At 40.2% G+C, this 12,034-nt stretch overlaps 1 protein-coding gene across 1 annotated transcript; it reads right to left on the bottom strand.

Annotated features, from left to right (window-relative positions):
- Nucleotides 1–279: 279 nt before the first annotated feature.
- LOC149841676 (gamma-glutamyl peptidase 5-like) lies at nucleotides 280–8,973 on the bottom strand. The gene is made up of 4 exons (XM_089998638.1): nucleotides 8,615–8,973; nucleotides 3,202–3,351; nucleotides 1,407–1,574; nucleotides 280–611 (listed from the first exon to the last, which is right to left on the bottom strand). The coding sequence occupies exons 1-4, from the start codon at nucleotides 8,921–8,923 to the stop codon at nucleotides 510–512; spliced, it is 729 nt and encodes a 242-aa protein (XP_089854764.1). The 5' UTR covers nucleotides 8,924–8,973; the 3' UTR covers nucleotides 280–509.
- Nucleotides 8,974–12,034: the final 3,061 nt, after the last annotated feature.

The raw sequence follows: 12,034 nt of genomic DNA, 5'->3' as shown, positions 1-12,034 counted from the left end.
GCCATCTAGGTTCAAATCCCATGGGCATCATCCCTTGCACAAGACGAAGCATGACAACTCCCTTAGAGCAATAGGTAAGCCCAAGGAGTTTTACGCTGCCGGGTTCAGAATCGGCCCCAATTTACTTTGGTGTTCTTTTTAATTCTAGTTAGATTTGATGCTTAGATTTCTTGATCTAATGAAACCGGTGTAACGGGTTTTTGGGTTTAGATATTAGTATTTGATTCATTTAATATTAAAGAAATGAAAATTGATTTACAAAAAAAAGAAGACAGGAAATAGAGAAAAAACTGGAATAACAATTATGTACTTCAACTCAGTTATTCAAATGAACATTAAATATTTGTAATTAGTTTTTTTTTTTAGAAGTAAAATAAGATTTTATCAATGAGCAGAAAGGAAACTCGGGGCGACGAGGTATCGACACCGAGTTCAGCAAGAAGGGCAGGACAACATACAAAGATTGGACGGAGCCAATTCTAATCCCCAAACTGGCCACTTGAGCGTTGTCATATACCACCCTTGAGAAAGCTCCGGCACAGGCTTTTCCACGCCTCACGGTTGGGCTCATTCTTGTCCAAGTTTGCCTTCACCTTATCAGCAAATGAATCCTGCACAGTCATTTTAAGACAATAATATCAATGTCATCAAAATCGATCTGAATGGACGAATTTGAATTAACCGCTAACAAAACGAAACAAGGATTGATTTCGGTATTTCAAAGCCATTTTTTGGTCGAATCAGCAGAGTTGGATGATATGTTTCTAAAAACCTTATTATAAAAATAAAATTAAATAAAAAAAACCCTTTGAAAACGGCCCGATTCTATAAAATCTGATCCGATTTGATTCGGACCTATTTTATCTTTTTTAACCGATTTTAACATTGTTGTATATCAATATATAACAGGGTCGAGTAAATTCAAGTGACCTAAGGTCAGGTAAGATGAGCACCCATATTGTCCATATTACTCAAAGAGTCACCAATGTCAGATGGGATTAGCCAAAAGATAGTTTTGTACTGAACCCAGCCAAGTGTAGAGTGGGTCTCAAGGAAATGGGGAGTCACTTTTTTCCCAAAAAAACTTATCCCGTAAAATGTGTTGAACCTCTGAATATGGATCCAGATATGGATCATACAAATTGAAACCTACGTTACAAATACTGGCAACGCCTAAAAATCATTATTTATTCAAGCTATTGTATTCTTTGAAAATATCACGCATTTAGAATGATATGAACAGATAAAAATACTTAATTTTTTTAACAAATCTATGTAATTTATATTTCTAATTTGTATATATTCTATGGTTTTTCTTAAGATTTTCCCAAAACAATTTTTTTTTTTTAAATTTTCATTAGATTTTTTCTTATCGAGGTTGAATAACTAGGGAAAGAAAGACATACCACTATGAGATTGCGTTGGAGAAGACGATCAATGAGGTGCAAGAGAATGTCCTTGGTGTACTCTGGGTGGCCTTGAATGCCTAAGATGTTGTCACCACAGCGAAACATTTCGATCTTCGTTTTGTCTGACCATGCAAGCACCTCTCCAGATGGAGGTAGCTCTAAAATCTGCACATTAATTAAATGAGAGCGAGCGAGCGAGAGAGATTATTAGTCAGATTAATTCACTATCATTATATTTCTTTAAAAAAAAAATCACTATCATTATATGGTTAGATTAATTCACTGGTTATCCAAGCCACCACCTAATAAAAACCAGCAAAATTTAGCCAATGATCGAGTCATGTGCCATATGATAACCCAGATAAGAGGCACCAAACTCCAAGTAGAGCAGCAAAACAAAAGCCTTTTTTTAGGGCACACGTTAATTTAGAAGCAGGAAAAATTCTCACAGAAAAAGATTTTTTTTTAGAGAGAAAAAGGAAATTTTGACTATGAGAAGCAAGGTTGTTAAAGGCGTTGAGCCTGCGCTTCGCCTCTGAGGCGTATGCCTCACACAACTGGTATGGAAGTGAAGCGGTGGGAGGGGAGGCAGTAGGAGAAGGACCACGCTCCCAGCTGGTACGGAAGCGAGGGATATGCCGGTCGTCCAGTGGTCGGAGAAGACTGAGCAGCACAGCAACTCCGGTGGTCGGTGGTCACAATTGGTCGGAGGTTGATGAGGGGCAATTTGCGCATCACAGCAACGCCTCAGTACCTTGAGCGTGCGCCTCGCCTCTGAGGCATAGGCTTCAGGTACTGAGGCGTACACCTCTCACAACACTGATGAGAAGTTTTGATAAGAAAACTTATCCAAATGAAAAATAAGCTGAAAAAATGTGACGAGCCACTCAGGTGCTGTGTGGTTGAACATATGATCTTCCGGGAGGAAGACTGGGAGAAGTGGACCCCTTTCAAATAAAAAGAGAAGTGGGTCGACAAGATCAGAGAGAGAGAGAGAGAGAGATGCTCGGGAATAGGGATGGCAGTGGACTGGGGGACAACGGGGCTCCGCCCCACCTCACTCTGTTTGGACCGGGGATGAAGGGCATGAAACGGGGATGGACATGGGGATGAAGGTTAAAGTCTATCTCCGTGCGGGGATGAAGGCAAGGATGGACTTACGCTTTTCTCCGCCCCACCCCATCCCCGTCCTAATCCCCGCCTAGCCTCGCCCCGTCCTCAATCCTTTAAGGGAACTAAGGGGAAACGGGCCCCTGCCACACCTCAACCCCGTTTGAACTAGGGATGGAGGACATGAAACGGGGATGGAGGCGGGGGTCGAGGTTAAAATCCATCCTCGTGCAGGGATGGAGGCAGGGATGAAGGTTCGGATTTTGAAACGGGGAGGGGGTGAAGACCTTGTCCCCCACCCCGCCCCGGTCCACTGCCATCCCTACTCGGGAGGAAACCGAGGATGGAGGAAGGAGCAGAAAGGCAACCGATGAAATGAAATGCTTTAAGGGTAAAAGGTTGCCCTAACGCAAAAAGAAAAGGAAATATAGGAATTTTTCTTATAAAGAATATGAACTTTAAGAAATTTTTTTTTTTTCAAAATTTTACTCTCAATTGGGTCGGATGGAAAAGTTATAAATTTTTCTTTTCTACTTTCACATTTCCTACAATTTTGCTGCTTCCAAACATGCCCTTAATGTTAGAACTGAATAACAATTGATGCTGCTGCAAGATTGGTGAGTTATCACAGCATATCTTAATGCAAGAAACAAGGATCACACAAGAGTTGTTCCTTACAGACCTCATCTTGGTGGCACTCGATGATAGGGAGAGAGAAAGGAATTCCGTGTGCAGGCAGTGCTTTAGAAGGTGATATCTTCACGCTCGTCACTCCAATATCCCATCCTCCAATTGCTCTGCCGGTTCTCCCTCCTAGTGCACGACACAATACCTACAAATTTGTACGCTATTTTTCTCATTAATAAGTACCATAACAACAAGACAATGCAGTTCATCAACAAAAAATAAGTTAAAAAGCATATTTGTGAATTAAAAATACTCATAAGCCAAAAGTACTTGTGAATTAAAAATACTCACTCCAATCGTGATTGTAGATCTAGATCTAAAGTAACGGATCCGGATGAGAAATTTGATTTAGCCCTTGTTTGATTAATATTAATATGAAATGCTTTTTTTTAATCACGTCCCGATGAAAAGAAATTCATGTGTACACTTGTCAACATGTTCTTGCATCCCACATGCACATTACTGGTAAATACCAAAACACCACCACCAACCATTTTAAAAGAGACTGTATCAGGTCAGAGTCATCCCGACGATACTATTGTTAGAGGTGACGTGGATGCAGTGGCAGAGCCACATACAGGTGGGGGTACCAACGGGTCGGGTTTTGTTCGGACCCAGGCGAAATCAGACTTTAACCCTATTTTAGAGTATGGTATCAGTTGGGTCTAATCGGACTTAAGCCATACCCAGACCCAGGCCATACATGGTAAAACCAAATCTTTTTATCATTTTTACATTGAAAAATGGTGGGTCTTAATCAAAACTCGGGTCGGGTCCGAGTCTGGTATAAATTTTCACAAACTATATCTAGGTCCATGTATTAATCGGACCTTCAGATCCGGACCGGGGTCTTAATCGGGTATTCTTATTTATCATCATAACCGGAACCTATAGGGTTTTGTTTGGTTCGGGTTGGGTCCGGGTAAACCCAACCCGTTGACACTCCTACATACAGGGCAAGTTTCCATCGTGGGTCGAATGTTGTGCCTTCTGCAAACCCACCATCTCTCTCTCTCTCTATCTATCTATCTATATATATATATATATATATATATATTTGGAAAGAAGCTAATGAGCTAAAAATCATAGGTAAAAATTGTATAGACTCAATCTAACCACATAGATGTGTTCAACATGGTTTGTTTGTTAAGGATCAAGCCTTAGATCATGTTATTCTGATGTAAAAATGTGATCTTTTGAGTTATAAAATTTTGGTACATTATGAACAGTTGATTTTTGGATCCCGTTTAAAACCTAATTATTTATCACAATCACATGATTCACATCATCTACACAAAATTGAAAAGAGTGATTTCTACTCATTAATTAGTTCCTTACCTTAGTTGGTAGCCAATATTTAACACACACACACACACACACACACATATATATATAGCATTGGTAATATACCCGACCCCATCCCTAACCAACTCGTACCAGATGATTTTTTTTTCAAAAATTTGACCTTATGGATGTGTTCTGCATGATCGATTAACTAAAAATAGACTCTTTGATCATGAATTTTGGATATAAAAATGGCTTTTGTAGCCTTGAAAGTTTTAAAAAAATATAGACCGTTGATTTTGGAACCTTATAAAAACCTATCTATGCATCAGAATCAAATGATCCAGGACTGGATTTCTATGAAAACAGGCATGTAAAACACATCTGTAAGGTTAGAATTTCACAAAAACACCAAAATTTTCGAAACTATATGAGTCAAGCATGGATGGAGTCGGGTAGATTTCTATTTCCCTATATATATATATCACCTACACACGTTTGTGTCCATCTTAATTTGGATTTCTTGCTCTGCTTTGATGCCGTTCAACTATAAAATGAACTGCGACCCAAACTCCGCTGATTTCCGTTGTTTTTCAACTGTACATTTTTTGTGCTTTAGATGGCGTTTATTTACAAGATGAATGACTGAAGTTTTTGTGGGCACGATATGACTCACTCGGGCAGGCAAAAGGTTGGAAAAACGTGTTGCATTTTCTTCATTTGGTGGGTTGTTGCCTACGCATGCTTTGAGATACCTTAATTAATTACACAAGTAGGTAACATAACTAATAATCTAGGTGGGATGCACGCAAGGGATTTCTGGGCGTTGCGGATCTCATTCAATATCAAAAAATTGGGTAACATAGGGTCAAGTACAGCTAAGCTCCGCCTGCTGACTGTACTAACCCATACCCTCTTTTTTTTTGCATAGAGAAACCACACCTATGGTTTGGACATTCCATTACAGGCCGAGATATCACGTTGACCATTGTTCGAGTCCGTGTCTGCAGTGTAAAACTCTACAAGTAGTCTCTCCTTACTCACATGGTAAATTAGCAAGATGTACCTAAACCTAAAACCAATCGGCCATCTTAGGCAAAACAAGTGGCCAGCGGGGTGGTTGTGAAGGTGTTGAGTTGAAGACCTTGGATCAAACCCCGCTGAGGTTTTCCCTCACTTCGGCAAGAGTTTCTCGTCATAAAAAAAAAAAAAAAAGTTGAGCAAAACAATCCAAATGGGTAAAAGGCCTCAGCAGCTCAGCCCACCCATCTACAAGCCAAAAGGGGAAAGTTTAGGTCAGGCTTGGCCCGTCATACCTAAATAAATGGTGCCCGTCCATGAAAGTTTCTTGATTAAAATAGTACGCAAAAGAGTTCCAAGTCGTATAAGCAACTGAGCCTCTTCCAGTTGGTTTCACAGCGCGACACCCTTTGGCTTCTCTTTATAAATGTTGCAAGAATAAACAAAGAGTGCGTATCAGGTCACTGCGACATCACCTGACGGGTTACCGTCAGCGGTCTCCCATTCATGCGATAAACACCCAAAACACCATGGTTGGTTGGACTCCAACTCACAGATGGGTCTCATATTATTTTTCAGAGTCGTTAATGTTTTAGATAAAAGGGCATCAACAGTTTGCAACATGAACAGCTGAAAACACAGAGTCTAATCATGGTGTTTTGGATTGGAGTAGGTGATCTCTTACGTTAAGAAAGTGATTTGACATCTTCACCGTTCATTGCGTCATCTCACAGGTTCTTGTAGACAGTAGATGGTCAAGATGTCAAATCACTTTACAGATCACTTGGTCTGCTTTCGTTCTTCACATGATGAACTCGTGGGAGGTCGTTGCAAAACAAAAAAAAATGAGCTCTAAATACAGCCTCCCTTGTAGTCCTTCCACCTGGACAGATATATAGTGTCCTACCAAAAAATGTCCACCAGGCCTTCGATCGGACAAGCCATGCCAACTCAAAGTTGGGGAAGAAATAGAAACAGAATTCTGGATCGATCCTTGGATGGAGGTCTCATTCAACGCTTGCTTGCTAATTTCCAACGAATTTTGTATAATGATCTTCGAGGGATTTACATCAATGAGAGGTCATTTATCGGCATAGCTTTCCATGCATGAAGCTCTGTGATGTTAGGATAAAGCTTTCGCCTTTGGTCACAAGAGAGGTTGAAAAAAATACATGGCAACTGGGTATTAAAGAGATGTCATTCAATGGAACTCAGTGGATGGCCTTTTTGTGAAAAATGCATGGGACCGCATTAGGAAAAGAGGACAGCAAAATAATGCTTTCAAGAAGGTTTAGCTCTGAAGAGCTCCCCTAGAGCGGCTATCACTCTTAGATTGGCTGTTGAAGGCAAGCTATTAACTCAAAACCGATGAAAAAAAATTGGGATTCCAGATGGCCAGGTATGGATTTTGCAAAAAAAGACTAAGAAAATGAGGAGCACCTATTCCTGCAATTCCCTTGGATGGGACAAGTTTGGGGTTTAGTGGCTCAGTTTTTTGATAAGAAATGGAAAACAGGCATAAGCGTGCAGGGGGATCTAATGAGATGGTCAGGGAGAAGGTTCAGGAAAAAAGAGGTTCAAGCTAGTCGGGATATCACCTTCCATGTAATCATCTGGATGGTTTGGAAGAAAAAAAAAATGAATTGATTCTCGAGCCTTCAACCAAAACCCAACAGCAAGCTATGCAAGACATCACTCGTGGGGTGAGAGAGAATGTTTTGGGAATTCTTAAAAACTCTTTGGCACCAGTGGCAAGTAGATGGCAAAATATGCAGGCATGGGATCCGCCCCATTTGTGATGGGTGAAGCTTAACATAAACAATATCTATAAAGTAAGATGACATGTTGGGTATACGGTGAATGATCATAATGGAAATATAATGATAGCAAGATGTTTAATCAAGAAAGTTTGAAAGACAAAGAATGGAACACCTGGTTGGATTGTCATCAAGGATTTGAGGATTAAAGGGAAAATAGGTGGTTGAAACAGGCAGAGCAGATTTGGCTAGCGAGATTAAGCGAATTTTGGAGGGGCGAGGACTCAAGAGAAGCATTCCAGCACCCCTTGTCAATACACTGTATAATTTTGATAGATTACAGACCAACTTCAATTACTGTAAATCTGTTTTTTCGAGTAGATATCTAGCGCAGGGGAATGATCAAATCATGAAAAGATCACCTCCCGGATTGGCACCGCTTGTTGGACGGGTGATATTGTAAACTGTTTTCTGTTTTTAGATTATTAATGAACGAGTGCGAGTATGCCTAACCCCAGCTTAACTATAAAAAAAAATGTGCCTTCAACTCCTAACTAGCACCATAACCCCGCAGGAGTTTTTACTGTCACTGTGGGGCCCGCTGAGGGATAGCATAGTAAAAAACAAAGAAAATACCATTTTTAAGGGTTGATTTTGAACAAAAAGCCACTAACTTCTGCTATCCACGTGTTGACTCGTATTGCGTTTTCCCTGAAAGTAACGTTTCACTTTTTTTAATTCATTGAGCCCTTACCACGTGGCGAAGCATGTTTCGTCTTCATCTATACATACAATTCTTCCACGTCAGCGTAACACTGCTTTAAAAAGAACAACAAGGGGAGCGACCATCGGAAACTCAGTGAGCAATATTCGTTCCAAAGGATCAACACTGCCAGGTGGTAGAAAAAACGCCTAGGGTTGTTTACCTAAAAGTACAGCCCGGCAAAAAATTACCAAACTCTCCGGCCCCAATAACAAAACTCCCAAAAAAGAAACCGCCACCTAGGGCAAATCCTCCGCACCTCAAGATCGAGGGTAAAAAAGTCATTTCAAAGCAACAACCACGCCAGGCAATTCCAAGAGCAATAGAGGTCGATCGCAAAGTACGGACTCTCGGCGATTCCCGTTTTCTTTCCATTTTCCCTTCCGCCGTTACAAATCTCCAACACACCTCACAAGGACACTTCAAGTAGTCTCGTGTCGTGTCCTTTCCTACACAATTCTTAGCGAACGAATGACGTGTCCAGAGTCGTCGTGACACGTCACAACCATAATGATGACTAAATCGCGATTAGGATTCTCCTAAAAACTTAAAAACAGCAAGAAACCCAGAGAGAGAGAGAGAACCTGGTGGCCGAAGCAGATGCCGAGCACCCGCTTCCGCATGGCATGGAGGCGAGTGAGGAGGTCGCAGAGTTCGGATATCCAGGGATCGTCTCCGTGGGCGTCTCGGCAGCTGCCGGTGATGACGAAGCCGTCGTACCCGGCGAGGTCGCCGTCGTTCGGCAGCTCGCCGGCGGCAGCCCGGAAGACGTCCCACGACTCCCCTTCCTCCGCCAGCATCCCCACGAAGACCCCGAGGAACCCGCCGTATCGCTTCCTCAGGTAGTCGGAGTCCTCGGCACACAACAGAACCCCGAACCTACCCTTCCCCATTGCCGCTCGGTTGCCCAAAACGCCCACGCCCTCCTTCCCGTTCCTTACCTTCTCACGATCGTTGGCATGCGGGGGGCGCCTTTATATAAGGACGCGTGAACTTAGCAACCCTTCCTTTTTCGAAGATATTACAAGGGTACCTTAAAGGCCTATTGCGTCATGCACGCCGCGGGAGGCAAATTACTAAAATACCCATATCCTTTTTAGTGTCTTAAGAGTTTGTTTGATGGCGCATCCACACGGGATGCCGCTATCATCAAACAAAGGACGCTGCAGACACGAAGAATGCGTCCGCCACATCCTTTCGAGTCTTATGTTACGGCGAGAATGGAGACGCAGGTGACCCTTTAAAAAAAAAAATCTAGGGGAGAGAGGTGGCCCAACTCTCTCATTTTCGTTTCACTCCTCTCTCTCTCTATCTTGCATCCAGAAGGCGAGAACGTGAGTCTGGCGGTGAGGGGCGAGGCCGGTGGGGGTGAAGCAACACCGGTGGTGAGGGCCTCTTCGTCTTCCTTCTTCGTTCCTCTCTTCTATTTCTTTTTCGTTCTTAGTTCCTCTTTTTTTTTGTTCTTCATTATTCTTTTTCTTTTTAGGGCATTTTTAGGTGTTTGTCATTAATTAGGGTTTTTCTTTGATTTCTAATTGATTATATTTTTCTTTGATTTTCATTGATTAATGTTTTTTATTTTGATTTTTATTTATTATAGATTTGAATCAAATTTCTTATATTAAGGCTTTTGGTAGTTAATTTGATTGAGATTTTATTTCTTTGACTAAGACTTTAAATAAAAAATTTTAAATTAAGGCTTTTAATAGTTAATTTCAGGCATGCGCATGCTTTTCAATGACGCCAATCTAATTGTTATTACTAACCATGTCGCTCAAAAAAATTAAAAAAAATTGGTAGTGTTAAATAGAGGGCCCGTCAGGTGTGGGACCCAAGACCTGATGGAGGGTGATGAGGTGCTTAATGCACAATTTTTTCCTATGATTGAATCATCCACAAGATGAGCTCAAGTGATATGCAAGCAAGCATTAATGTAATCCTGCTATTGTGTTTCTTATAAGTATGCAATTATCATAATGCATGTCTAAAACAACAAGCATAGAGTATCAACTGTTTTGGAGATGGTTGATGACTTTTTAAGGAGTAGAAGACCATCATAACGAATATATTATATATCTTTGTCAGAATTTATGTATTCTGATCATTTTTTTTAACATTATTAATGGTCATTAATAAAAATGATAATAGTAATAATATAGGCAACCTGAAGGATAACCCCAGTGGTAAGTCGGTTTTTGCTTGTGCTAAAATGCTGATTTTCTAAGAGTTTTTATTTCCTTTTACTTTTTGCGTGGCCAAATAAAACCATTTTCTCTTTAGTTATAATAGTTTTAGCAATCTGTAAATTTTCAACTACTAAAAGAAATAAATCCATCCACTTTTAAAGTATATTAAATCATCCTTTTGAATGCATAGAATTTCGGGCTGGTAAACGAACTGAGAAGCTCGTTACAAACTCATTCGTGATCTGTTTGTAGAGTTGGCCAACCGAGCCACGAGCATCTAGTTTAGCTTAAATGAGTTGAGCCCGAACACAGGGTACGTGTTCAGCTCGGAAGAGTTTGATAATATATATATATATATAATATTTTAAGTATAATATATAAAAAGAAGAATGAATATATATAAAAAAAGGATGGATGAAAAAATATACATAAAATATGAACTATTAAGTGTAATATATATATATATATAAATAACAAGAAATCTTTTACGTGAGCCAATTCCTGTTCAGCTGGTCTCAATCAGGGAGGAGTCGAGCTCGGGTTTGGCTCAGCTAAACACGAACACGAGTCAAGGCATGAGCTCAATCCACTGGTAAACGAGCCGAACGCGAGTAAGTCTGTTTGACTGGTTTACCAACCCTAATAGAGTTGATTGGTTCTCCAGTAATTTTGCTCATTTTTAAGGGTCACCATTGTACTATATTTTCTCTCTAGTTGAAATGTCCATGGAAAAATATTTTTATTCACGTAAAAGAAATACATTAAGAGAAGATCTTCCATGTTAAGCAGTTGAAATTATTTTAGTAGAAAAAATTATATTGACCAAAGAGAGTTGATTGGCTCTTCATTAATTATGATAGTATGAAGGATCATTATTTACTATAATTAAACATATTTTATTTAATTAGTTTAATACGATATAGGATAGTGGCATTCTAGCAATATCCCAAATGAGAAAGTCAGAATCGTCTATTTGAACACAATGGGCTTTGCAGTTGGCACTCTTTGCCATTTTTCTTTTGCTGATTTTTTTTTTAGAGCGTTTTTCGCTGACAAATGGAACGTTGTCATTGGCGGAGTGCCAAAATCTTAATTGTATTGGAAGCTGTTGATCATGTTGCCATGTTGAAGAGATTTTAAAATTTTTGATTGGCTATCTAACTTATCGTCATTTTGAGTATAACTATTAAGAACGTTCAAATTATCTATCAGCTACCTCACTTTTTCATGAATTGCTCAACCGACGCTAGGGTGAGCAATGTGCCAGGCAGCCCTATGGGCCAAGCCGACCTGGCCCGCCATGGGATAGGTTTGGGTCAAGGTTTTAGGCTCAAGCTCATAGCTATGTCGAAACTTGGCTCATTATATAGGTGGGCCGGATTTGGGTTGGCCCGCAGGCTACCAAGTCAGCTCGATGGGTGTGAGCTATTTATTAATTTTTAATAATCTAAAATTTCAAATTACTTAATTGCATAGTAACTTGGTAACTATTATTAGTATCTAATTAGTTGCATTAATTATATTAATGTTAGAAGTATAATTAATTGGGTACTTGGGAACTTGTTAATTATTTATTATTTACCTAATTTATTGCATTAATTAGTTGTGTTTAAGTTGGGCCAGGCGATGGGCTGCTTTTCAAACCCAAGCACGTTAAGAACTGAGCCAAAGCCTGGCCCCTTAGTAAATAGGCTGAGGTGTACTTAAAGGTCAATGGACTGAGCTCCAAACGGGCCTGGCCGGACCTGATGCCCGCCGTAACAAACACTATATTTGACAATTTGCAAAAAGCATTCTAGCTTATTAGTTTACTTATAA

The sequence above is a fragment of the Nuphar pumila genome, chromosome 3 (assembly GCF_984573655.1).
Source record: "Nuphar pumila chromosome 3, dmNupPumi1.hap1.1, whole genome shotgun sequence".
NCBI classification, from domain to species: Eukaryota; Viridiplantae; Streptophyta; class Magnoliopsida; order Nymphaeales; family Nymphaeaceae; genus Nuphar; species Nuphar pumila.
This window is presented reverse-complemented; position numbering and strand designations above follow the sequence as displayed.